Consider the following 27,765-nt stretch of genomic DNA (forward strand, 5'->3'; position numbering starts at 1 on the left):
CCCCGTTCCGCCCGCCCCCCGCCGGTGGGGGGTCCGCCGGGGGCGGCGGGCAGCGGGCAGAGCCGCGGGCAGAGCCCTCAGCGCCGGGCGGAGCCGCGCTCGCCGCTTGGGTCGCCTCAGCGCCGGCGGGCAGCATGCCGAAGAGAAAGGTAACGGCCCCGCCGGCCTCCCCGGCCCGCCCCGCTCCTCTCCCGGCGGCGGTTGGGGGCTGGGGGGTGGAAGGGGGCGGCGGGGGCAGCTCCGGGCCTGGGATGAGGCTGAGGGGTGAGGGGGGTGTGGGGGGGGGCCCGGCCGCGGGGTCCGGGTGTGTGGGGAAGGAGGAAGAGGAGGAGGAGGAGGAGGAGGAGGAGGCGGCGAGCCATGTTAGAGCCGACCCGCAGACCCGTATGTACCCGCTGCCGGCCCCCCCCCGGCCTCCCGAGCCGAGGGGCCGCGGCTGGGGGGCTGCCGGCGCCGTGGTGCTGCGGGATTTGCCTCCCCCCCCCATGCTGGTTTTGGGATCTGGGGGCCTGGCCCCTAAAATAAGGTGACCCGCGGCCTCCCCTGGTGCTGCCCAGCCACAGGTGGGGGGATGGAGGTGCCCCCCAGCCCTGTGCTGTGCTGCTGCTGAGAGACATAGCGTGCTGCTGGAGCACCCCGAGCCCCAGCAAGCAGACAGAGCTCGCTCCCAGCCAGCCGTGTGGGGCTGGTGGCCTCCCTTGGCATGCCTCGCCTCGGTGGCAGCCAGCCCCCAGCGCTTTTCCTTCCTCTGTCCCTTCCCCACGGCCCCCAGTGCCTGCCACGGGGGAGGAGGTGACAATTGGAGGTCTTGGGGCGACTCTGGGGACCTGGCAGCCCTCCCGCCCCGGGTCCTTTGCCCTTCTGCACTAGGTCGGTGGGAATGTGTCAGGCTGCCCTTCCGAGCGGGGAGCAGGGTTGAAGTCGCTCGTGGAGGTTTTTTTGCTGCCCGTGGCGAAGTGTTTGTCAAGAGAAACTTTATCTTTGGATAGTAGGTCCATGAGAGCATGGCTTGTTTTTAGAAGACTATTAAAAAAAATTTACGCGTGTTGTCAAAGCGATGGAGACAAAGCTTACTCGGTAAATTGTGATTTACTTCGTACCGCACAGGCGAGCGTTTGCATTTTAAGATTGTGCATAAAATACCAGTTTTGGGAAGCTCTGGGTCCAGGAAGCGTTTGAACAACACTTTTGAGAAAAGTGGAATTGCTGAAGTGTTCCGCAGTGGTCAGTTTTCTTCCAGAGTAACATCCACGGAGTGAGAAGTCAGTGGTACAGCAGCAGCTGAGCAGTTTCATCAGTCAGCTCCCACCTGGACAGAGAGCCATCAGCTAATCACAAATTCTGCTCTCAAAACAAAATTTTTAGCTTGGAAAAAAAACTGCCGATACCAGAACGTTGATTGGGTGATAAACCCCAAAAAACAAAATGAGAAAACTTCATAGTTTTGTGGATAAGTAAATAAATAATATCGCAGAAAGGGCTTGCTGCTGCTCACGCCTGCTTTTGCGTATGCCTTGGTTACCTCAACTGGCTGGTCTTTTTTTTTTTTTTTTTTTCTTCTGCTCTTCTGTCCGTCTCTGAACAAAGTTTGCATCTCTACGTAAACTTCAGCGAGTGGCTGAGTGTCTGGCACGGCGCTGTTGGTGGATGTGGTGAGTGACTGCACTGGGCTGCCTGTCCTCTGCAGGGCCGTGGCGTCAGGGCTTGGTGTATCGCTAGCAGGTTGAGGTTTGTGGGGAGACTGGAGAGCTTACCGTGTGTTCAGACGGTGTTGAGTGCTGCACTACAACAAAAGGAGGTTGAACTCTGGACTCTTCCTGTCAGATTTCTGCGCGCTTTGCCTGTTGTAATAACATGTTGTGGCGTGAGCGTGGCCTTTCACAAGGTGTGCCAGTGTGGGATGAACCAGAAGGCTTGTTGAGGTATCGATAGCAGCGAATGCCTTGGCACGGTCGGGGGTGTTTCCCCTTGTTCTGTTGCCTGTCGAACTGGAATTAGCTCTTGGGTCATATTGGAAAACTCCTTGACCTTGAAACCGCCCCGGTAAAAACATCTCTGCATTAGGCATGGAAGAACGAGGAGCCGTCCTGTGCCTGGTGGCGAGGAGAGCCGCCGTGTGGTCACACACACCCACCCACCCACCCACGTGCGCAGGCTCTGGTGTCATCGTCACGGAGGTGAGCAGTGCTCACACCTCTCAGCAGCGCGTGCACCACCTCAGGGGTGTGACCAGGCCAGGCGGGACCCATCCCGTGCAGAGCTGGGGCCACGCTCCAGGATGATGCGACTTGGTCTCTAATCCGGCCCCAAGCAACACGACCTACGCTTCACAGGCTGTTTTGAAAACATTTAGAGCTGGATCAGGTGGGAGGGCTAGTTCCAACTTTTTCTTCTGATGCCTTGTTTTGGATAACATCTTTGAATGTTGCTGTGGCTTCAGAGCAAATAAAAACGCTGTGATCTAATTTGCTGCTTCTGTAAACTATTTGCTCCCTTGTAGTCAAGGATGTTAGCATCGACTGTACTGCAGAAGCTGTGAAAACGTAGTGGGGAACATCTGGGGCAGGTTCCTGTTCCGATATGCAAAGTCCTTTTCTCTAAAGTCAGTAAATATGCCCAGCTAGTCTGTAGAAACCGAAAACTTCTGAATATTTGGGTTGGAATGCTGCTGCTTCAGTAGAAGTGAGAAGGTGCCATGCTTTGGGCTTGGCCCATTGTAATGCTCTTAGTTACATGATCCAGCAATCATTTTTTCTGCAGGACTCTTACTTTCCTACTTCTTTTGCCAACCAGGTGTCTACTCAATGTGTCTTCTAATCCTTGGGTTTAAATGCAGGTTCTCACATGTACTGGACTAGAGCTGTTAGATTTCGCCGGTGTTTTTTCCTCTGGACCTAACCTCTGTGCTCTTTGTGAAATACTTCATCATGTTTGAATTTCTGTTTCTGTGATGTTGTGGGTATTCAAAGAGGAATGTGTTCCTGCCCTGCTGGTAGGGAAACGGGGCACAGAAATAAAGGGAGAAAGTGTTGGAATGGTCCCCTCACCTTGGATTCTCAGTTTAAGATGTCTGAAGTGATGGTTTCTTAATGAGCTCTGAGTGGTGCAGTTGTTACTTCTCCAAATTTGTCGTCCTGCCTTACGGTAAGCACACAGAAACTGAGGAACTTTCAAATAGTAACCAGTTCTCTGAAGTGTGGGAGCAACTTGTGATTAACGCCAATTAGCTAATGAAGCCAAGGGTCCTGCAGATGACAGCTTGGTTTGCTGGGGCTCTGATCCTGCTGTCACTGCTCGGTGTGCAGGGGGAGGTGTAGGTCTTGTGGCAAAAGCAGTAGGCGAGCTTGTGTTCGTAGTGCAGCAGTGAGAAGTACACTCAAGGGCTGTAGGGCTCTAATTCCTGTCGCTTTCCAGGTATTCATACTCCAGGCGTGCATCAGACTGTGCCAAGGAACTTCAAAACAGAGTTGACAAGGCAGAAGCTCCAGCAATGCCCCTGGGACTCGCACCTTGATGGTCAAAGTGCCCCGTGTTGGGCTTGGAAGCTGCTGGTCTGTAGCAGAGGCACTTTTGGGTTCATCCTCAAACACAGCAGGGCATGGGATGGGGGAATTCTCTGGTCTGTGTCATGATCGGGAGGTTGGTTACACATTACAAGGGCAAAGGGAGTCAGCAGCAGATCCTTAATGTCTTGTCTGCTACCCCCTCCCGTTCTCTCCCCAAATTCCCCCTGTGTTTTGTGTTGACCACTTCCTCCTTTCTCCCTCTGCTGCATGGGGACTAAGAAGTCAGAGCTCTGCAAAGGTAGTTTCTGCTCCATTTTTTGCCTTGGATCAATCTTAGGTCGTCCAGTAACTGCTGGAAATCAGGATAAACAACATCAGAAAAAGCCTCTTTGGATCCGTGTCGCTGAGGTACCCCAATTACAAAAAAACCTCCTGCCTAACGTGCCAGCAGAGTCCTTGGGTGGGCTTCTGCCTTGGGCACCCTTTGCAGGCACAGGCACAACGTTTGCTGTGCGGTCAGGGACACACTTAGATTCAACCAAGGCAAACAGAACAGAGGTGCCAGAGCGTGCTAAGACTGCAGGATTCTTGTAATACTTGGGAAAAGGCTGTTTTGTTATGGCTTTTCAATTTTAGAGATTGTAGCGCTAGTAATAAATTTGTAACCACTGATGATTTCAAACCCTGATGTATTTAAAGCAAAACAAAATTGCTGATTGGCCTTGACCGACTCGAAGAACCTACATTTTTCATATAAAAAACAAGCAGGAAGGATCATGGTTTTATCTGCATATGGTACATTTAGATGTAGTGCAGTGTAGCAGTGTTGACTGGCACTGAAAAGCCATTCTTGAATAATGCTGCTGTGCCACATTGCCATAAATAATATTACAGGGCTGTTAAATACATGCAACATATATTTGTCCGTGGTTTATATTAAAAAGCTTAAAAGAGCTATTAATGTAATTTTAGCTATGACTGTTTGTTTTTTTTTTTTTTTTTTAGAATTATGGTGATTATAAACTCATCGACCGAGTTTTTATAGATCTAAAATGCTTCTGATTGCTTTATGCAATTCTGTAAAAATCTGACCCATTTAATAACAATTGGTTACAACGTATAGGAATTTTCTTCTTTGACCACACTGAAGTACAACTGGAATTAATGAATGGGCACCCTCAACGTTCTTGTTTTTTCCCTGAATTAAAAGCCATTTGTAATGCTGTTCCGTGCGTTGAAGCATGTTGTCTGATGAGGTGCAGCCAGTGACACAGTCTACTTTATAACCCATCACCTTCTATGCCAAAACTAAGCAGATGCAAGTCATCTTGTTGAGCACATGGATTTTAGGGAAGTACCTAGTGATGCTTGTAAGGGAAATCAAAAATAAGCTTGATGGTAGTTCAACAAGCCAGTGGGGTTGTTGTTATTGTGTGATCTGGCCAGGATGTTGGTATTATTTTGCATTCTAGAATTATCAGCATTAAGTTGTGTTTTTTTTTTTTTTTTAATAAAAAATAAAGAAGTCCTGTGTATGTATCTGGATGTAGCTGGTATATGCCATGCAGTTTAGTGCTGCTTTTCCTTTATCTTACTAGAAAAACTTTTAGTTTCTCTGCTGTTTTATACCCAAGCAGTAGGTAGAACTGCTGTGTACCAAGACGTATCCTTGTTTCAGAGAAGTTGTATGAAGTTGAATTTTACTCGGTGCAAGTGTGCCTTTAGTGCAGGGTGTAAGCTAACCAGATCACAGCTCTTGTTGGAAGTTAGCATCTCTCTTTGTAAACCAAGCTCAGGTAAAATGGTGATTTCTCCCATGGTCCGTTAGCCAAAAAGGTGTTTTCGGGCACTGGACTTAAGTTGCAGGCTGTGATCCTCTTAGAGCTTGCTTACTGAACAGATGTGAACGTGCCCTTAAATTCTTTTTTTTCCTTGGATCATTTTAGTTTCGAGGTGCTACATGATGGTGCAACGAATGTGTGATAACCCCTTAGGAGGGAGTAGGGCTGGGAATGAGCAACTGGCAGCATTCAGAAGTAAGGTCCTCCTGTTTCAGTTTTACCATCAGCAAAACTGGCGCTGCGGGACTTCACGGGTCGGGCTGCAGTTTGACAGACTTTTTGGGTGGCTGTATCCAGACCGAAGAAGCAGTTCCAGACACCCGTTCGTCTCCTTACCTGGATTTAAACTGTGGGCCATCGTGCACATTTGAGGTAGTTTTGAGGCGGGCCATGCTGCTGCTGTGACTTCCCAGAGGCTGGCACGAAGAGGAAGCTGGCTGTCTGGCGGGGATGTGCAGAACTCTCCCCAGCACCGTGGCTGCTGCTGCCAGCCAGGCGCTCAGCAGAGCACAGCCACAGCCAGCCTTCCTCTGGCTGTCCCCGAGCCCCTACATTAGGGTACGTAGAGGGGTGTTCCTTAATTCATTAGGCATTGCTCCTCAGAACAACTCGGCGGTCAGGTCGTATCCCGGAACTGCTATGGAAAAAGATGCGCTGGGCTTGTTTGGTTATTTTCTTCCCTCGGTGTCCCTTGGTGACCAATTTTCAATTAATTACTCCTGTAGCTCGGAGATACCGCTCCTGTCTTCCTGTAGTAAAGAGTGGGTGTGCTTGGTAACAGTGGAAGCTGCAAATATAGAAGGCAATTCCCCAGGAGTGTTCGGATCTGTCTGCACAGAAAGATCGTGCGCGTTCCCATCAACACCAGCCTCGCTGGGACTGTGTAGGTATGTCAGCTCTTCCCACCCAGATTTCTCTGTTGTCCTAGTGCTGAGTTAGCAGCAGCAGAGGGTGCTCCCATGGCTGGAAGTCGAGTGGCTGCTGACGTTTACTTCTGCGCTCTTCTGTTCCTCTCAGGCAGAGTTAAGGAGAGGTGTTGGTGCTGTTCATAGTGGGAACATCCTTTGTCACTGCCGCATCCTTTCGTATCCCACCTGCCTCCTCCTCTCAGCCTTAGCCCCTTGGTTTATCTTCTTTTGAAATGTATTTAGGTTGTCTGTGGAGCTCTCCTTTCTGTAGTAGGGCGATGCTCTTGTCAACCCCAGTTGGAAACATTCCTGGGACAAAAGGGGCTGGTGGGTCAGGGGCATGGCACCATGTGTGCCTTACTTGGGGCCCTGCTGCTGTCAGCTCCGAGGTGCCTGATGCTCTGTGGCACCTCTCAGTCCCAACAAAACCAACAAAGGCTCTTCTCTGCATTTCTCTTGTTTTTATCACAGTTACATCCTGTGGGAGGAGAGGAATTATACACCTTTCTTCTGTCATTCATGGTATATCTCTTTGTCAGAGGTGGCTATTTTTGAGAATCAGTTATGCTATTAAAAATAGTTGCATAAATTAATCTTTTTTTAAAATTTCTTACATATTTTTCCAGAAGTATTTGGTGCTGTTTTCCTTTGCAGGCCTGATCAGTTCCATTTAGACACGGGTGATTTCAAAACCTGGCCTTTAAGGTTTTAAAAGCTCCAGCTGTGCGTGTAGACTTGCATGAGTCAATCAGCTCCATCCCACTTGCAGAACTGGCACCAGCTTTGAAAGGCCGGAGAAATATTATTATTAGTGGTTGAATATCATCCATCATATTCTTTGAATCTGCCTTTTTATTTTATGGTGGCAGTAAAGTTGCTAAGCAAATATTGAGACAGGAATTTACACACTACCAAGCTGAATTCTCGGGTCTGGAGTTCAGGGGAGGCTGGATGACTTCAGATAGATGAGCTCTGCTCACTGCTCCCGTGGCTGCTGGGCATTTTTTAAAACACAGCGAATTATTTGAATAAGGAAGGAATAAGGAATAACTGTTTTAAGTTACACTGCTGTTTTTAAGATCTGAGCTGCTACCTCTGAAAACTCCTTCGCTCTGTTACAGGTAGAAAATGGCCCATTACCAAACCTGACTTGAGGGAAGACAAATTTGGAATGTCTTGTCCCTGTTTTTTTTCAGTCCGTTGTCCTAGTCATATAACCCTTCAAGTAAATGGTGTAAAAACAAGAAGCCAAGCCAGTTGTGAGACTTGCAAAGTGTGCCATCAAATTTCAGTGTGGTTTAAATTATATTGGTCAATCATTGCCATTCCCATTCAGTGGGAGCAGCAAGGCCTCTATCTACAATGAAGAAAAAGTACTTTTTCTGGCAGGTTTGGGATATCTAGAAATACCCCAGGCCTAAATTGTTTTCTGTCTCGCCTGTCTGCTCTGGAAAAGAATAAAGCTCGCAGAATTTAACTGTTTGAAAGTTAAGGAATTTAATAAAATGTGCTTGTTTTGTTTTCTGAGCCTAGTGATTTTGATTATATCCAGGCAGCCTGTATTCTTATTTTCTCACATATTCTTTGAAAATGCAATGCATCTTTATTCTGTTTGGCTTGAATTTCTAATGAAGAACAGAGATTTTGATCAGGAACTGTTTTTTCACTCATTTTTTTCCTACTAGCACATTAATACCAGGGGATATTAATGGCCTTCCTTATATTTAAACTTTTAAGTACGGTTTGTGTTTTCAGAACTTCATGATCCAACAACATTCTCCCCCAAAGGATTAGAAAATTAAATATTCTGCTCGTAGTAGACACAAATAAAGACATTAATATTCTAAAAATGATGTCTTGTATAGTATTTCGTTGTAATGTTGTAATGCTTCTTAACAGAAAAGATTAAATATTATATAGATTTAAAGAATAAGTATTTAAACTTTTTTTTTTTAAAGTAAGGAATAAGTGTTTGATTTAACACAAGTAGCAAAATGTAATTCGCCAATTTGGTGTCTGGAGCAGGAGGGAGTTTCTGTGTCACGCATGTTTTAGAGCTTTATAAATATTTCTTGACAAGCTTTAGGAACGTGCAGCTCCCAGCCTCCCCCTGTACAGAATCAAGATTTTATTTATATATGTAAGTATATACACACATACAAAGTTTGCACAGATTATGCATATGAATAACTTATATCTACATATGTTTGTATGCACATATATATGTGTGCAGATATAGATTATATAAATAATGTATAAATATACCCCCACCTCCGAAGTCGAATCTACATAGTGGAACTCTCATTTTAAAAAGCAAAAACTGAAAAAAATATTTTATATATATATAAAATCTAAGAGTTTTGGAAGAGTGCAAGACATGTCAGTCTGGATAAGTATTTACAAAATGAAACCACTAAACAGATTTATTCTGTACTTCATGGTTCTGGCAGAATTACCCGTTTTTGACATTAATGGCATTTTATTTTTTTTAAACCAGGGTCAGGCTTGTTGTAGAAAAGAAGAAATGAAGGAGTGCAGTAGGAAGAATACCTGATTTCTTAAAGCATTTAATAGGGTGATTTAATTCCGCTTGCAGAGTTCATTCAGATTTCCTTGGCAATGAGCATAGTTGTATCAGCTGCGAGCAGATCAAAGAACCAGCTATAAACAAAGGTTAATGATAAGATCCTGGAGGAGCTGAAGGAGGAAACAATGGCTAGAAGGATGGTGCAGGAGGTGGTTGGTGTTAAATTAGTCAACCCGCAGAGTCTCTGTTAATCTAAAACAAGAAGCAAACAGCATTTTAATTACATTTATGAAATGGCACGAAATTCAGAGCTGCTGTGAAGACAGAAATAATTAGAAGGTCTTGCATGTATGGGGAAACAATTCATTGAATTAAATTTAGGCTATAGCAGAGCTCTGTTCACAGGGAAGTAAGGGGAGTGGAAATTTTAGGAAAACATTGCAGTATCACCCCCCACCCCCCCAAAAAAAAAAAAATAATAAAAGGCTTAGGGCTCGATATGATGTCTTTTATTTTTTTTCTACGGTGGTTTTGTTGCAAGCTTTTATCATGTTTTGGTTGGTGAAAAAAGTTGTTGGAGGGAATGACCAAAGCATTACGTCATGGAAATCACAGCTAGAACAGCGAGCCAGGAAAGTATCCACAGGCAAATCCCATCGCAGGCAGTGCATTGAGGTGTGGCTGAGCAAAACAGCTTGCAAAGAAGGGAGGAAACACTACAGAGAGTGCTCATGTGGTAGGATGGTGAAGGCTTTCTGCCTTTCGAACTCCTTAAGCTGGTAATTACTATGAAATTGGTACCTGCTTTATGCAAGGGTATGAAAGGACTAATTTCTGTCCCACCAGAGCTGAGGTATTGTCAGCTAGTAACAGGATCCTTCCCGGAATGAATGATCTGTTGCATTTTATAAGCCACCTTCTGTGCCAACTGTTACTTCTCACGTTCTTGCATTCTCACTTTTCGTGCCTTTAGTGTGCTCTCCTTTACGATAGTGCAACCCACTCAGTTATGTATGAAGTGTTTATCCTGAAGCTGGTCACTGCAGGTTCAAACACGCACCTTTGGATCTCTCAAATGAACAACAATAACTTCACTACCACAGGTTACTGTGTCCCCCATTAAATCCTGCTTATGTTGCAGGATTTCAATAAGAGAATTAAAAAGGAGAAAAAGCGTCTCCACCAGGTAAGCAGCCTTTAGAACAACAACAAAGGAAATTGGTCAGTTTGTTCTTTTACATGTTTTCTTAAAACAGTTATCTAGTTTTCTCTTTTCAACTCAACAGTTCTGTAATGGTGTTGGCATTGCAGGCACCACCGTATTGTGGTGGTGTGTGGAAACACCAGTTCTTGTGCATACTTCACAGCTGGTGAAATGCAAGAACTTTGTGTGTGTAAATAAGTTCAATTTCAATATTCCTTTACCTTTTTTTTCTTCTGAATACTCCCAGTAATTTATTAATATATATATATATTTTTCCCAATCTTTACAAAACCATTTTCTAAGTTGTAGCTTAAGGAAGAGAAGGCCAAAAAAATCCCAAACCAACCCCACCACAAAATCCAACTGATTGCTGCTAGGCACGGGGAATCTCGCACACAGCCTTGCAGGTTAACCTGGTGGTATAAAAGTTGTGCAGATCTGACAGAGCTCGTGAAGCTTAGCTGCAGCTTCGTCTCCAATTGTATTGCCACTACATAGTGCAGATGGAGGCATGACACAATGTGTGGTCATCTGAACCTAAAACTTGCCGTTAGATTAAATGTCAAAAGCATATTTATAGTTAGCCAGTCAGCTCCTTTGCCGTGCCTTCTCTGTACCTCTGCGAGTGGAAAAAAATAATTCACCATTATCTGGGCCTTATCGGTTGTTTCTTTTATTATCTGCCTCGTCTCGTAGGCATCCACGCAGAGTCAGATGCAGCAGGCCTACAGAGGCTGCTTTATGCGCGTAACGTGGGCGTGCGAGGGGCTGCGGCTGGGGAATCACCGAGGCTGTGCTGTGCCCTTCTCTGCTGTTCAGCGCCAGCTGTGGTCTTGATTTTGCTTCACCAAATTCACCGTGTGGATGGTTCCCTCCCTGGGCAGTTTGCAGGGCAAGGCACGGTAACCAGGGCACGTTTTAATGTGCCCGGGGTGAAACACGGTGAGCCACGTGCCAAGAGGACAAAACCAGGGTTCCTTTGGTGGTTTGGCACCAGCAGAAAGGGCAAGAGCTGGGACACGGAGCTGAAGGTTTTGGTGGTTTCTATGTAAAAGCCCCGTGACTCCCAGATACGAGTGCAGGCTGCCACTGCCTGTGGCATGCCAAGTGGTTTGGGAGCTGCGCTTGGCTCAGATCTGTTCACATCCGAATCTCTGATCCCAAGGGAGAGGAGAAAGCGCTGTGGAAACTAGCACGAAGATCCACGTCAGGCTGGAATGCCCGAGCAGGGCTCACAGAGGGGAAAACAGGCTTCTGTTCCTCCTTTAGCAATTACGTTGTAGCCCTATCTGACAACTTTTTGGGGTCTGCCAGCCTATGGATCCCGGGCTGCTCGCAACTGCCCGTGCCACTTGGCTGTTGCCCATTGCCCTGCCTCAATTGTTTGTGCAGCTGCGCAGCCAAACGAGCTCACTGGAGCGGGCTGGGGGGGGCTCCATACTTATAATCTGTATCTGTATTTATAATATTTATGTACTCGTTGAAGCAGCAGGCTATTTTTCAGCCGGATCGATTACCTCAGTGGCGACACGGCCCCCCCCCGTGGCTCTGCCAGCCTCCTGGGGAGGCGAGGCCCTGGGAGGGCGAGCGCAGCGGGGAGGCACCGGCGCCAGCGTGGAAATGGGAGCCTGGTGCAACCCCGCGCTGCTTGCCCGCGCCTCCCGGGTGGCTCCTGTGCACCTCCCTCCGTGGAGGAAAGCTCTCGGCCTTCAGGATCGCTCTTGGATTTTCCTCAGAAGGAATTTTGGGCTAATTAGCTAGCTTAATCAGGCTGTTACGTAACGTGTCGTAGCGCTGTACAGCGGTTGTGGCTGCGTTAAGGGTATTTTAATATAACTTCACTTTTCTTTTTTCTGTGGTTAGCCTCATGAGCCGTTTTTAAAATCTGTCGTCAAGCAATAATACTGACATCTAAAAACACCCTGCCCCATCTGTCAGGAAGGTGGACGTGTCTTTCGGTGGTGCTGGAGATAATGGGGTAAATTGCTGTGCCTTAACTATACGATGTTGTGGGATGAGAGTTTGCTCCCGGGCGATTACTGCAAGACTACTAGCATGTGACAGTGCTGGCTGGTGAGGATTTAGCCCTGTTTCAAAGCTCCTAAAAGTGAAACGGTGTAAAACAGCCTGATTGTGGGGTGTGAATCGGTTTCATTCAGTTTACGGGGAGTTTTTCAGCCTGGCTTCCAAAGGAAATGAATCATGCCGCCTTTCTGTCCCTGCCCCTATAAATCTCAAGCCTCTTGGCCCCCGTGAGGAGAAGATGAGACATTCTCTCACAGGTTTCATATATAAATAGGTGCCCAGCGCAGGAAGGATGCTATTTGAGTTCCCCATAGCAGAAAGGGTGCAGCGCAAGTTTGTGAAGACTTGAGAAAATTCAGACAGGAGAAACAGATGTTAGGACTTGATGAGCGCCGGGAAGGCTGTGAGGAATCTCGCACCATGTTGTGCGCCGAAGAGGGAAGTTGTAGGAGCAAGGCTGCTGGTGGCTGCTCGTGGAGCTGCTCGTTTGCGTTTTGCTTACGGCTCTTCATGCTCCCAGCATCACACCAGCGAGCCGTGGCACCTCTTTCATAACCAAGCCGAGAGGCTTTTAGGAATGCAAACCTGAAGCAGTCCTGCGGGAGGCCGGCGAGGCTGCAGGAGCTGGGGGAGCAGCCAGGCTCCATTTTGGATGCCTGACTGTTGCTATTCTGAGTTGCTCTACCCCGCTCGGTGCTGCTCAACTTCCTGCTGTTTGCTAGCTGCTCAGACGGTCGCTCCTCGGCTTTTTTTAACCCAGCTGCTCTTGTGGCATGCCTCGCTTCTGGCTGGAGAGCACCGAGTAACAAAGCCACATTTTATTTTCGAGTGGGGAGTTGCAGAGTGTCTTTCTGTAAATACATTAGTGCCCAGGGACAGGAGAAGGCAGTGGGCAGCTGCTGCCAACCCGCCCGTCCTTTTCTCTGCTCCAACCTGCGTAACTCCAAGGAATTGTGTCAAAACCATGTGTGTGTAAGGGGGGAATTGGGAGGAGAAAGGAGAAGGTACCTAGCCTGCTCCTTTACTGACTGAAAAGCAGAAGGGCTACCAAATTGCCTGTTAAATGCCCTTTTTAAACCCATTCCTTTCTCGTAGTTCTCCAGCTGCTGTCATGTGCTGGCTTTCCATGAATTGCTTGCATCTAGGTGGAAACCTTGTCATTTGCAAAATGTAAAGTAATGCATCTTGGGCTGTAAATGAAGAGCAGAAGCTGGATTTCTAGCAGCGGTTTAACTAATGTTTCTTTGGTACCTCTGGCAGACAACAGTGGCCAGGTTGAGGCTTTGTTCTTACAAAGAAAGATGTTTGTCCCTGGCTTTCCTGCAGAAGTCTTGGTGTTTTACCGATTTTTGCTGTTTTGATGGTGGAGAGGAGATGAGGGGAAAATACTGTTCAAACTTCCAGCTGAGTGAGCCTGAGGCACAAAAGGAGCAAATCAGATAAAGAAATCACTCATTTCAGTAATGCTGGGCTTTTTTGGTTCGCCTCATCTCATTACCAGTGAAGTTCCTGTTTGGGAAGAAACATGTGAAGTTTCTTGGGGATTTCAGAAGCCCGAGAAGAGCAAACCTCAGGCTTCCAGTTCATACTGTTGCGCTGCCAGCTGCTGATTAGGTGAAGCTCCCAGGGGAGCCTGCAGGTGCTTTGGTTAATTGGCTGCGGGGATCACTGGGGGACGCTGTGTGGTACACGTGTACCTGGGGATGATCAGTCCTGGTGTTCTGCTTGGAAAATCGAGAATGGCTTTGGTACGATGGTGCCCGTACCAGGCTTCCTGAAGTTGCTGCAATGTACAGAAAGAAACGTCTTCACCATAATTTTGTTTGCTGTTGCTTGGATGCTTTTAAGTCTGTAATAAAAGCACTGACTTAATATTTTCTTTTAGTCTCCAGAGGGTGCTGAAGGCAAGGATGCAGCAAAAGTAACTAAACAAGAGGCAAGTATATTTCCTTTTTATTTTTTTTTTCTTTTAATTCATTTTGGCATGTATTTCTTTAACTGGAGATCTGTGGTCTTGCGTATCAGAAGGCTACGAATCGCTCTGCCACTTCTGGTGAGGTGTTTTCAGTGCGAGTAAAGACAGTTTGCTTGAAACCAGCAGCGATCCACGTTTGTAGCTTTTTTGGGCATAGTTTGTTTTGGTGCACTGAGGTCTCATAGGACTTAACCGATACACAGAATACATTTCAGAACCATTTAGGGCTTTTATAGATAAGCTCTGGTAATGCAGCAGCGGGGGGTGTCACTGCCTTGATTTGTGTTGCTGTCTCTAGTGAGTTGGCAGAAGAGGGTTAATACACGCACCTCAGCCACGCTCCATCAAAGCTATTCTTAGCTGAAGTGCCTGATGGAAGGGTGTCTTGAATTCAGATACCAGGCTCTGACCTGGAGCAGCTGACACATTTGTGTGTTTTCTTTGTCTGAATTCGCTTTAAGGGCACAGCAACTTCAGACAGAAAAGGCAAGGAAGCAGCAGGTGGTGGCTTGACCACTACAGCGAGGTTTGCTGGAGTTCGTCTGTCACAGGCCTTAACGTGATTTTTTTTTTTTTTTTAAAAGGAGGGGCTAAGATAATAAGGGGATTTGTTTTCTTAGATTGTCATCTTTTGAAGCAGACGAAGTTAAATCAGGACCCGACGGGTGAAGATTCAAATGAGCTAAACCTTAATTGCTCTTCTTGTAAATCCTTGGGAAGAAGTCAAATGAAGTTTCACATTTTCTGCCTTGAGAAGTTGGTTGCTGGTCAATCCAGCAGAAAAAAAGATGCGAAGAAAATGTCAAAATATTCAAACAATAGGAGCGATTATAATGAGCTCCTTAAAAAAAAATAATAACTGGGAAGGAAGTCTGAGAAGAATGGGTTTTGGTATCTCAGTATCTTCCTATGAAATTTTCTCCAAGACCAATTAGTTTCTCTTTCACAAAATATGAAAAGGCTGACTAAATCATCGTAAAAATATAATCTTTTTTGCTCTGAATTAATGGTTTTCTCTGTCCCAGTTTAAATATTACTTCTTCAAGGGACAGAAATGTAAGGTTCCTTCCCCTAAAAGTTTGAGAGCTGATTGCTTACATAAAGGAGGACCAAGAAGCTTACAGAAATATACAGGTTCTCTAGAGAGAGCCTGCTTGCTCTGAAATGCGAGTGCTCTTAGAGTAGTCTTCAGTCAAGATAATAGTGGCTGATGATGCTACAGGAGGGGAGGAAAAAAAGAATACCTTCTCAATAGACATACCTGTAGCTCTCAGTGGGTGAGTGAGGAGCATAGTTGAAAGAATTAGTTTAGAAACTGTGGGAGCTCTTGGAATGGGTGGCATGTGTGCAGAAAGGGTGGCTTCAATCTGAACCAAAACAGACCCATACGGATGGCATTGAGGAGGTCTGAAGAACTTGTCAGTCTCCTTCAGATGTGCTGTTTAAAATAGTTAGAGAGTACGTAGGGTGAAGTCAGTGCTCCTGGGCAGTGGGATGGGGAGGGAGATGGCACAGAAGCCATAGAGGTTGACATCTGAAAAGTCAAAGAGCAGTATTGAGAAATAAAGCTCTGCTTAAGTCACCCCTGTGAGAGCAGGCAACAAACTTGCATAGTAAGAACTGCCCATCGAAATCTGGGCAACTTGGACCCGCTAGTTTTAAATGAGGGCATCAGTAGGTAATGGAAACTTGTTGGGGCCCAAAATATCCAGGTTGGAGAACTACATGGCATTAGAGATGGGATGGAATTGTTACATGCCTCACTTGTCTTTAATATTTCTCTAGATTAATAGAGAAATCAGTAACTACAGCTGAGTCCTTTGGGGGTTGCCAAGCCCTGCGTTAATGGGGTGTATATAGTGTAGAAACTGGGCCCGCTATCGTTTGGCCACAATAATAAAAGTGTCAATGGGATGTTAAGGGACATCAGAGAGGTTCTGAGGACAGCAATAGTGTTAATGGAGATCTCACTTACCCTTCAGAGATTTGGTAAGAGGCACAGGATGGCACTACAAAGGCAAAAACCAAGTTAAAACTGTAAGTGCTTGCTTCCTGGAGGAACAAATCAAAGGGCCAATAAAAGGATAATAAGTCCTTGATGCTCTTCAGTAGTATTGTAAGAGTTAGTTAAAAAGACAGTTAGCAGAGAACTAATCTGTAGTTGTGGCTATAATATATTCAGGTTCGTCATCCTTGCAGGAATGTAAGTCCAAATAAACTCCACGATGGTAAGTTTTGATATCAAGAAAGGGAATTTTCTTAAAAATGATAGCCTATTAAAAGGAGCAGCTAAAAGGTTTAATGGTTGCAGGTGGCAGAGAGGCTATGTGATACACCATGCTAGAGGCTCGCAGAAGAGCATGCTATTCTTCAAAAGCCCTCCCAGTCAGAATGGCTTAACAGCAAATTAAAGGAAATTTATCATTTTTAAAGGTGTTTCTATAAAGACGGAAAATAATGAGGGAAGGAGCAAACCCTCCAGCAAGCCAAATGTGAAGCTGAAGTACAGTAACGAAACCCCTGCTGTGGGTAATTCCTACCGAGGTGCTCACAGTGGGGTCACTTCCCATGGGTGCAGTATCTGGAGGATGTTCTTGAATTGAGTCAGAATGAGATCTAGGCAGCCTGGCTGTATTCACCAGCACCCAAATGTGAAATTGCCAAACTTTTATGTGTGGGACGTAACTTTTACTGCTTGGCCCCGGTACCAGGGCAACTGAAGGTAATGAAATGCTCCCAAGACTTTAGATAAGGGATTCTGGAAAATGAAGGCTGTAAGTCTGACTTGGAAAACTAGTAAAATAATATAAAGAAAAATTAACGCTACAATGCCTGCATGTAGACAAATGTATAATAATTTATATAGCATAATGAGGGAGCCAACACCAATTTTGCAAAGAGGTTATACTTCACACAGCTGAGTTGTTTGTAAAAGGCAACAGGTGCATAAATGCTGGCATACTGATTGCTACAGCCTGCTTACATGTAAAGAACATTTTGGATAAGGATCCCCAACCCGTTTCTTCAAGAAACGAAGCTTGCATGGATTAAAAGGAAGGTATTCCAAACAACTGATAACAAATAAAGGTATGAGAAGAAAGTAGGACATATAGCTATAGCTATATTTCATAATATAGCTATTCACAATAGCTAATTTTCATACTGGAGGAGAATTATCAGTGGAGTGTTAAGATTTGTGCTTAAGCTTGTGTTGCTGAATATATTCATTAAATAATGTAGGAGAGGGAGTAGTGGAGAAATGACAAACTTTATAAAACATGATCAGAAAAATTTAGAAGTGAGACTGAGAAGGATGTAATGTCACTGATAACTAGGTGATAAAATGTAAGTGGTGGTAACTCGGTATGGAGAGATGTGAATTAATTCACGTGGCAAGGAGAAGATGGCAGTGATTGGCACCAAATCAGCTGGTAATCAGGAGAGCGATTATGGAATCACTGCGAGCAGTTGTTAGACAACAGCGGTTCTCATCACGAAGTAAACAGAATGTGGGACAAATACCGGAGGACAGAGTGGGAAACATCAGCGTATCACAAGATTACTTTGTTGGGCACCCAGATGCAAACTACAAAATGAAGTTCTCCTGGCTCTTCCTTAAGAAGGATAGAAAGAAAAGCACACGAAGTACAGCGGCACATACAGAGGGTGTGGAGCAGCTTTTCAGTGGGTTCCAGCGGATGGTCTGGGATTCTGGACTCCTCATATAAGAGGGGATAAAATCGTCAGGTGCACAGAGAAAGGCAGTTAGTAACCTGAGAACCAGAGGGATATAGTGCAAGTAAGAAGCCAAGCAAGTTTAGAGGAAAGGCCACAAAGAGTGGAGACTCTACTTTTTCTTTTCCACACAGCATTATAACCCCATTATGGAACTCATTGCTGCGGGATGTTATGGAAACTGAAAGCACCAATGAGTTCACTGGCTTCTGAGACAAGTTTATGGAAAAAATGTCCCTTGGGGGCTTTTAAACGTGTGGTGTATATGTAACATCCAGGTTGGAAAGTTTGCACATGTAGATTGCCAGAAGCTGGAGCAGTAGGAAAGTGCAAAGTGTTGGTTGCTCTGTCTGCTCCATTGCATAGGCTCTTTCCAAGGGTGTTTGCTGGTGGACCAGTGTCAAACAGACAGCTGGGTAAGCATTGTTCCTGTCTTAGTACAGCTGTTTGAATGGGGAAAAAAGTTCCCAAATGATATTAAAATCTGGCCTTTGACTTGACTCTGATTACCTCCTTATAGGCAGATAACACAGCATACATACAAACTCTGCATGAGCATTAAAGTGATGTACCAGTCGGGCATTCAGGCATCTTTAAAGGAGCTGGACGGCTTGTGCTGAGTTCCTCATAGCAATGCAGAACATACATGAAACCAGTGATGGAGCTGGCACAGGTGGGGAACGTGGGGGAGGTTATCATTTGTGTAGAAAAGCACAGTGTCTTTTGAAACGCAAATGCTGACACAACATTTTGATGCCCAAACGTTGAGGGATAGAAATCATCAGTTGTGAAACAGACTTGTTTATAAGAAAAGAGAGGTTTATGTTTTTGTTTTTGTTTTTTTGTAAAAGATGCATAAATGTTTAATAGCTGAAAATATCACTAGGTGGTTTTTTGCTAAGACTTCTGTTTTGCTGAACCCAGATCTGAAGTTTTCACTACTGCTTTCCACAAAGGGTGGTTAAACGGCTCCATTGAATACAAACTCCTGCATTCTTCAGACATAAACAACAGCTTTTTTTCTGTTGCAAGAGATATGTGGAGCCGTGGTTTTTCATCTCAACTTAAATGCTTAATGCATAATTAAAAAGGTGTTTTTGATTCACTGTTTCAGCTGTGTTACACAGGATATTTGTTGCAGTTGAGCTGTCTCTTTATTTTGATTACAAGTGCGATTCCAGTTTTATGATACAGGCCAAACTTTAAGCGTGTTTGCTAACCATGCTGTGTAACTGGATCGTGGGTTCATCTGTTTTAATGATTTCAGAAAATATTGTTAGCAAACCAGTGAGCTTACAGATGCTTTGAAGACTTAACTCATCTTCAGTGGTAAACTTATAAGAAAGAACAGAATGAAATAAAGATTAATAAGGGAGGTGATGAAGGAAGAAAAGCACAATATTTGACGTTCTTCTGTCCTTTTTAGAATTATGTTTAAATAGAATTCATTTTCCCTGTGATTCTGCAGCTGCCTTTGTATGCCTCGTCATATGCACTCCTGGATTGAGTGCGGGGGGTGATGTGGAAGTGAGGGCACCCCTCTTTTTTTTTTTTTTCTTTTTGAAATTTTAGGGCTCCGATATCCTCTAGGGAAGGACGTTATCTTTATTCTGCTGTGTATCAGATAGTCTTTCTTACTGGCTATTACAAATAACATCTAATAAATTACAGAAACATCATTCTAAGTATTTACGAAATTCAAGTATTTTTGAGAAAGATTCAGTGTCCTCTGCACAGGTAGGCACACGTAATGTATTTGTGAACCTTTCAGAGTGCAGCAACAGCCTCAGTAGTACTTGTAAAATAGGGGGAAAATAGTATTTCACCATATTGAGAGTAGATTTAGAGGAAAATTTGTCAGGAATTACGCATCACTTTGTCCTTTTAAAATTTGGGTCCTCCAAGATGAGGACACCCTGAATTGTGTTTGGCAATAGATGGGTATTTCGGCAGGGGCGTGTTTTATGCTGTCATCATGACTGATACTGCGTTGCTTTGAATGCTGCTTGCTGTTTGCCTATAAAAATGTCTTCTCCTTTCTTCCTTTTCTGTAGCCCACGAGACGATCAGCAAGATTGTCAGCTGTAAGTATCTGTGACAGCCCTTGGTGTATACTTTTCTAGTGCTTTCTCAGCCCCATCAGGTTTGTTACATTTTGCTTGATTCAATTTTAATTCTTGCTGAGAGGTATTTAAGAACTCTACAGCTAAAGATAATTGCATTTTTTTGGGTTTGGGAAGTTAGTCTGATAGAAGATGCATTTCCCCACCTCAGTGCAATGCCGTGTGCTACATTCGGTATTGACTCAGTGTCCTTTTGCAGGCTGGTAGTTGTGGAAGTGCAACTTGTCTGTGAAAGAGAAAAGGCTGTCCTTTGAGGGCTTCATTCGCTGCCACTACTAGTACTTGGGTTTAGTTGCTCTTCTCTGTTAGAGCACATCTGATAGGCCTTTTTTAATAGTTACTTCTGATCTCCATGTTTGTCTCTTGAAATGACCCTTGATCTGCTTTCAGCTCCTAGAGTGAGCTAAAGAAAATAGGTGTGTGTACGGTGAGGAGGTGCACTAAGGTTTTTCAGCCTTTTTCGAGGTGCACGGTAACGAGTGGGAAGTAAGGGAAGGGGGGGGGGAAGCTGCGTGGAGCTTGGGTTACTGGCTTCTGGTAACGTGTTTAATACATCATGCAACTGAAAATGTCTTTTTAGAAACCTGCTCCACCAAAACCTGAACCCAAGCCAAGGAAAACCACTAAGGTAAATATACTTCAGCTGCCATCCTTGTAGCCAATAATAAGCAAGTACACTCCCTTTTTGCACTGCAAACAGTTGAATTCGCTGAGTATTTGTGAGAGGCATCAGCTCCCCTGCCCTCCTCCCAGTTCTCCCCTCAAAGAAAAAACAAATTAGATCATTCTTTTCTTTCTGTTCCACCCCTTCCTGGCCTCATTACTGGCCCAAACAAAACGTCTTGCCTGTTTGATATGCAGACTATGTTAGTTTGTAGTTAATTTCTACTTCAAAAACATTCTTCACCTTTCCTACACCTTTCCTGAAATTTACAGGTTTGGTTTCTACAATAGGATTTGAGATTACTGCATGCCATCCTGTTTCGTTGTCTAGAGGGGCAGTACTTCATTTCATAGTGAGATACTCTTATCTCTTCTTGAAGCCTGGCAATTGCTGAGAATGCACAATTATAATTAAAGGTGAAATTAAATATATTTAAATTGAATGGTTTGGGTTTTCTAGGTCAGTTACAGTCAAATTAAAATCTTATTAGAGTCTGAAATACCTTTCCAGGATTTCAGCATGTGAATCATGTACTTCAGAAACTGTAGATCTATTTGCGCCCAAGGGGAATGCTAAATAAGAACAATTGCTTTATCAGAAAAAAACATACTGCTGGAAACTCAGTCCAGCACTCCTCACGCTTACATTTTTCAAGTCCTTGTATTGGGATCTCAGCTGGGCAAGTATCAGAATATGAAGTCCGTGTGTGAAAGTAAAGCTATGGCTTTGAACACATTATATATAACTTAGCAACTTAAAATACTAACAATGCCTTGCTGAGTCTGTCCTGCTTCTCTCTTAAAAAGAGCCACTGGGAAAGGAAGGGAATGTGGTAGGTTCTGTATCTTCCAGTGTGTGTTACGAAATGAACATGGTGCAATGAGTCAGGTGAAGCTGCATTGACATCCAAGGCTTATTTCAGGCAACTGGACTCCTTTTCAACATAACTCTAAGTATTTTTTTTTTTTATTATTTTTTTTTTTTAGTACAGTAGTCTGTTTTTTCAAGTTCTGACCAGATCACATTTTAAGGAGTATATTAATCTTGGTCTCCAAAACAAAAAGCAGCAAATGTGTGCTGTGACCCCGCTAATAAACAACTAAAGATAATACAGCTTCAGCATCCCTTTTATTGTTCAAAGCTTGCAAAGTACGGATTTACTAAGTCCTCAGTTCATTCATTTGTAGCTGAAGAGTTAAGATGATACACACCACCAGTAAGCATCTCGGGCATTGCAGCTGCTGTGTAACATCGAAGCTCAAGAGTGAAAGGAGTAATTCAGGCTCTCCTGTAGCTGGGATTAATGACATCCCTTCCTCCTTGCCCCGATGCTTTATGGGGACCTCTCTGGAAAGGCTGCAAATGTTCCAATGCAAAGGGAAACTGACCTTAATATCCCTGCTCCCAGCTTCTGTTGCCATTTTGCATGGAGAATTTGGAGCGAATGATGCCATGGAAGATATTCCCAGGGTTTATCAGAACTATTTTAGCTGCCAATGAAAAAAAATACTCTGCCAAACATGATTTACATTTTTATCCCATTACTTATGTTTTTATCTTTATCCTATGTTTCTACTGCTCTGAGATCACAAATATAAATACATACAGAAAGCAAGGAATAAAACAAAAAGTAGGTTCAACATAGGAATTGTTCAAGAGCATATCTCCAAATGAAACTGTAGATGTTAGGATAGTTCCTTTTGATAAATTCTCTGCTTTGTGTTGCTGCAGATGGAATTTTATCAGTTTGCCTTTCTCATGTGTTGGTTGGTTCTTTCATTGACATGAAATGAACATCACAGATGTTACCAAACCAACAAAAGGACAGCCAACAAAAGTGCTTAATTTTGTTAATCTAATTTATTATTTCATGTTAATCAAAACTGTAGTGCTGCTGCACAAGCAGTGCGGTGTTTGTGCTTGGCTAAATAAGCTTTCCATATATTATAATTGGATTTGTTCATACAGATATTTTAGATACCTCTGGCTTTTAATCAGTGCAACCAAAATAGTTCGAGGGTTTTGTTGTATCCCAGTGAATTAAGAGAAACAACAAAGAAGTAAATTTTCTAGAAATTTAGGGAGTCTGGTTAACTTTGGGTATAAATTTTTCAGGTGGTGTTTAGCTGGTTTTCTGTTTGAGTCCAGCACAAGCAGCTTGCTAGAATTTGCTTCGTACTTCATATGAAGGATTTTTGATAAAGATGTAGAGTTGTGGCTATTCATGCAACATCTGTGCCCATGTTTTTAATCTTCTGTCAGAAGGAACCTGGAACAAAGGCCAACAAAGGTGCTAAAGGGAAGAAGGATGAAAAGCAAGAAGCTGCAAAGGAAGGTACTACACCATCTGAAAATGGTGAAAATAAAGCTGAAGAGGTACTTTCCACACATACCTCCTGCTGATTGAATCAGTGCTTTTTTAATTATTCAGCCTTTCAGACATTGATAGCATGTTCATAATGTTTCTTTTTATTGCCCATAATGTTATTGCAGATTCGCATCTCTCGCTCAACTGTTAGTGTTTCAACATCCAGAGGTGCCCCACCCAGCACACTGTCAGTAAAAGGGCAGATTGAAACAGTGAAAGTTAAGGGTACGGTAGAGCATTCTGCATGTGTGCAGTGAATAGAAACAGGTAGTGGTGTGGTGCTTTTCAGTATGAACAATGGAAGCTGACAGGTAAGGCTTGTATTGCTTTTGAAAAGCTGGGACCAATGAATTAAGAGAAGCGTGTGAGTGTACCTGTTTTGTTTGTGTGAATGTAATATCGACATAGGGTTGAAATTGAGCTGTTTAAAAATAAGAAATCGAAGGAGTAAGAGTAGGGTGGGTATTCATACATATGTAACAGCAATTTACTATAGTAATTAATTTTTCTTTCTTCTCCACAGGCTCAGAAAACTGAATCTGTAGGTGACAAGAAGGAATGAAATATCATGAAAATTTTGGGTTGATTTTATGTACCTCTTGGACAACTTTTAAAAGATATTTTTATCAAGTATTTTGTAAATGCTAATTTTTTTAGGACTATGATAGTTGACATATTAAACTGTATATGAACATTTCCCTTCTCATAACAGTGCTTTTAGAAATTCCCATTGTTGCCAAGTAATATAAATATCAACTTAATATTGCAAGGTATGTGTAAAATTGGATCAGCATTCCATACACTTGCTTTAAGAAATTAAGTCTTGTGCATATGGTGATGTTTTTACTGTGCGTATTTGAATTTTTCATGCAGTTTTTCTAGAGCAATAATCAGTGGTGCTTTTGTACTTAGGGTTTATGTGATTTTAATGAAACATGGATAGATGTGGCCACCTGCTGACTATTTTGGGTTCTTTTAATGGATTAAAATAAAAGGTCTCCTTGCCTGCAAAACTACAGCCTCCTAATGTTTTCTCTAAATCTGAGGAATGCCTTACTCATATTTTCAGCTGTTACAAGGAAGACGAAATGATATAGCAACGATAGTTTTGCATGCAGTCTGTTTGGATTTTCTTTTTTGATGGTGTCTGATGAAAAAAAAAATACCCGCACAGGAGTAGCAGGTTGGGATTTTCAGTGGCCCGCAACCTAAGCGACTTTATAGGTACATTCTTCAGATACTCTGTCATAGGGTGAGTAGAGCTGACGTACTCTTATCAGGATATCGTGTCTGTAATGAAGTATCAACAGAGAATGAATTGCTCGATTGCTACAGACATGCAGTAACTGCTAAAATCAGCTTTGTTTCTCCCCCTGCTCCCTTTTCATTAACTAGAGAAGACTTGCATCATATTCTCTGGCAACACTTCTTTCTACCTGCAGTCTCAAATTTAATATAAACAAGTAATTGCTGTTCTGCTTCAGCTGAGGACAGTTGTTAATACATTGAAATCGCTGTTAAACAGCGCTATATATTTGTTACCTGGTAGAAATGGAACAATGAAAGTTATTTTTGAGGTGATTGTGGTGATGTGGTGGAGTAGCTAATGATTTTTTAGTATCCATGTTTCAACTCTGCAGCTCATTATAAGCGCCTTTTATAATTTTTCTCCTTCTCTTTTCTCTAGGGGCCCTGGTATTTCTATTGTTACTTCTGGGATGGGAGGGGTGAGAGAAAAAGATGTTCCCTGTTCTTCAGTAGTATTGATTTGTATTGCTCAAGTGGTGGCCATTATGTCTGAGGATACTTCTTGCTTGTTTAAGTCAATAAATGAATGACTGTTGCTTGACCTAGTGTTCTATTTATTCTTTGGGAAGAAATCTCCAGTTGCCTTTTTTTAAAACAAACAAACATACAAAAAACCTAAGCCTGTCTATCATTTTTAAAAAGTTACAAGCTAAGACTGAATACAAAAACAAATACCATTGCTATATGCTAGCTAGAGTAGTAGTTAAGATTGGTATCGAGATAAGCACTGCTGCTGCTCTTGTGCTAGGCTTGCTAACGCCAAATAAAAGGAGTCTGTTTGCTGCATTGTGGTCTTAGTTTTGGAAAAAAAATGGAAATAAGGAAGGTAGAGGGCTGTAGTAAAATTTGTAGCCTAATCAGAAGGAAAGTCAGTATCTTTTTTCACTGATATGTACTGAGTAATCCTGCACGGTACTTCTCATTTGCTTTCTGATCGTCCCCGTTGAAAAGTCTGTTAACTTAAACACTATGGTCTTGGGAAGTTTCATCTGAACTTTTTCACATAATCATCAAGGTGCTTTTTACAAGCATTTGCCAATTTATGGGTTTATCATTCCTGGGGATTGGTTTTGTGACGTTATACTCAGTCCAGTTTTTGTGGAGAACTAAGGGATTAGTTGCTTAATCTTACCTAGCCAGGTGGAGTTGTTGAAATGACCCTTCACAGCAGTGATGTAACATCATAAGACACTGACACATCTGGACAGGCTTCTTTTAGGGGAGCTTCTTTGACTAAATCTCTGTCAGACAGAAGTTGGTCCTTAAATTAATTGGACGATATTCAACATGTAACAATTCTGGCACAAAATTCGTGTCAGCTTGACCAGATTAGTAGATTCAGTTCAGTGCTAGAGTTCTGCTGGAAGCATTTAACAATAGAAAATCCACTTAGATGAAGTTTAATGAAGCACACTATCCTGCTGATTCAATTAATATTTCTAATTTTTCAGAAGTGCTTTGTAAATGTGATGCTCTGCATTTTTTTCATTTATTTGTCAAGTTCTCAGAGATGCAGAAAAATTTTCAAAGCACTGTATCAAGTTGTAAAACACTTTTTTTTTTTTTTTTTTTTTTTTGAAAGCATCTTCAAACATATGTGGCTAGGGTGTTTTTGTGGGCAGCTGGCGATCCTCAGAGCACCTTCAGGAAGTATGTAAGCATTTTAGTTTTGAAGTGTTTCATGAAAGGGCCAGATGCTGCATCTTAGCCTTGAAGAAACTTGCATCATCAGTATTTAATGATTGGTTGCTTCACGCTTGTACACAAGATTTGGAAGAATCTGTGAGTATTTGGCCTTCCTGGGAAGTAATGGATGGGTAGCTCAGGGTACATACAACAATTTTATGTATGTATTTATTGGGAAGGATGGACTGTTCTCAAGTTTAGAGAAGGCAGGCCCATGAGAAACAAGACTCAGTGAATGATCTGAAAATGTCACTCTTTTGTAGTCAAAGGCCCACCTTTATATGATTTTTCTTGGTCGTTACTTTCTGCTTTTTCCATGTCCTTGAGTGAACTTGAGCTAATTGTATATGTCAGCCAAAGGATGCTCTTGATATTTTGACTCTTGAAATGGCAAATGCAGCTTTTTCCAAATGGAGAACTGCAGATGAGACATAAGTCTTTATGGGGGTGCTAATGGAAAAGGAATGCTTATGCTAAACAACAGTGAAAGGTAAGTTGTTCTGCTATGTTTTGCCCACTTTGGAAGTTATTTGGTTTGTTCATTAAAAAAAAAATAGAAAAAAGTAGGCAAAGGGAGAAAGAATAGCAAGAAAATTAGTTGATTAGGGAACTTAAAGGATGTCTCAGTTCCCTTATTAGAACAAACAGCAAAATACACGTATGTAAGAGCTAAAGCTTTAGTGGAATAGGAAAATAATATGTGGTTTGGGTTTTTTTGGTGCACTTTCTTAAGGAGAGTCAAGGAAGAGTGGGAAGGGAGAGCACGGTTTGAAATTAAACCACTCTTACTATACTGAAGCGTGCATCATGATATTAAACCTCAACAGCCACAGTATTAATTACATTTCTAATACAATTATATAGAAATTTATGTAACCCGAAGGAGATAATACAACTGAGAAACAAGTGACCATTCTGTATGCTATAAAGATAAGATGGTGTCAAATGAGAAAAGAAAATAATCTGCAATGTGAAGGAGTGTGTGGCTCCCCTGAATAAATTGCTTTTGACCTGGAACCCTCATGGGATCTGTATTTTCACTTGGGTCATTGCGCGTGGAACGCTGCTGGGCAGCTGATTGGTATCTGATTTTAAGCAACACCTTGGCCCACTATCTTAATTTATATTAAATGAGTCAGTAAACTCATACATTTGAATCAAAGTGTAAAAAGATAGCGGAGACTGTCTGTAAACAAGTTCAGTAGCCAGAACTCTGTCATCCTCCTAATTTAAGGATTATGGTTCTTTATCTGTAGGAAAACTAGAGCAATACTCCTACCGCTGGTTAAATTACCACAAACGGGATGGTCAGCAGCACCATTCAAATGTTCGGTGCAATGATTGTTGTAAAGGCAAGAATTTTCTACTGCTGTTCTCTGTAATAAACAGACTTTTTGCTTTAATCACAAACTTTGAACTCACTGCAAAGCTGCTATTTACCTAGATTACGACCCACCGATTGCCTTCTGTAATAACCAATTCTGGATTTACAATAAATCAAAATAATTATAGCTTTTCTACAGAAAATGGACAGAACGAGAAATAAATTGTTTTGACATACTACTCCCTTTGTGATGAACCATAGTATTAGCAACAAAGTGGTGTGTATGTAAGAAGCAGAGACTGACGAGTGTAGCAAAATGCTGTTTTCTTGTCAGCACCTTCAAAGAGAGCGATAATACGTTCTTGTGTAGAATGACTTCACTAACACTACATTGCAAATCTGTCTATTGATACTAATTAGTCGTTTTTCCCCCCTAAATGTGAATAGAAAAGAGTGGTTTAATACCTTTTAGGGGGATAAGGCTAGTAATTTAAATTCCTGCTTAAACAAGGAATTGAGTGCATGGGCCCACTGTGCTTAATTTCAGCACTGGCGTAGCGTAACTTGTAGG

At 43.0% G+C, this 27,765-nt stretch overlaps 1 protein-coding gene across 3 annotated transcripts; it reads left to right on the forward strand.

Annotated features, from left to right (window-relative positions):
• HMGN3 (high mobility group nucleosomal binding domain 3) lies at positions 1–24,725 on the forward strand. Of its 3 annotated transcripts, none has more exons than XM_084514894.1 (6): positions 1–149; positions 13,897–13,947; positions 19,776–19,805; positions 20,425–20,472; positions 22,771–22,884; positions 23,002–24,725. In XM_084514894.1, exons 1-6 carry the CDS (start codon positions 135–137, stop codon positions 23,131–23,133), a joined length of 390 nt encoding a protein of 129 aa, XP_084371020.1. In that variant the 5' UTR covers positions 1–134; the 3' UTR covers positions 23,134–24,725. The 3 variants fall into 3 exon arrangements, with proteins under 3 accessions (XP_084371020.1, XP_084371021.1, XP_084371022.1); XM_084514895.1 differs by having other exon boundaries at positions 2–149; positions 23,400–24,725; XM_084514896.1 differs by having other exon boundaries at positions 2–149; positions 22,771–22,843; positions 23,400–24,725.
• Positions 24,726–27,765: the final 3,040 nt, after the last annotated feature.

The sequence above is a fragment of the Aythya ferina genome, assembly GCF_964211825.1.
Source record: "Aythya ferina genome assembly, chromosome: 3".
In the NCBI taxonomy this organism is placed as follows: Eukaryota; Metazoa; Chordata; class Aves; order Anseriformes; family Anatidae; genus Aythya; species Aythya ferina.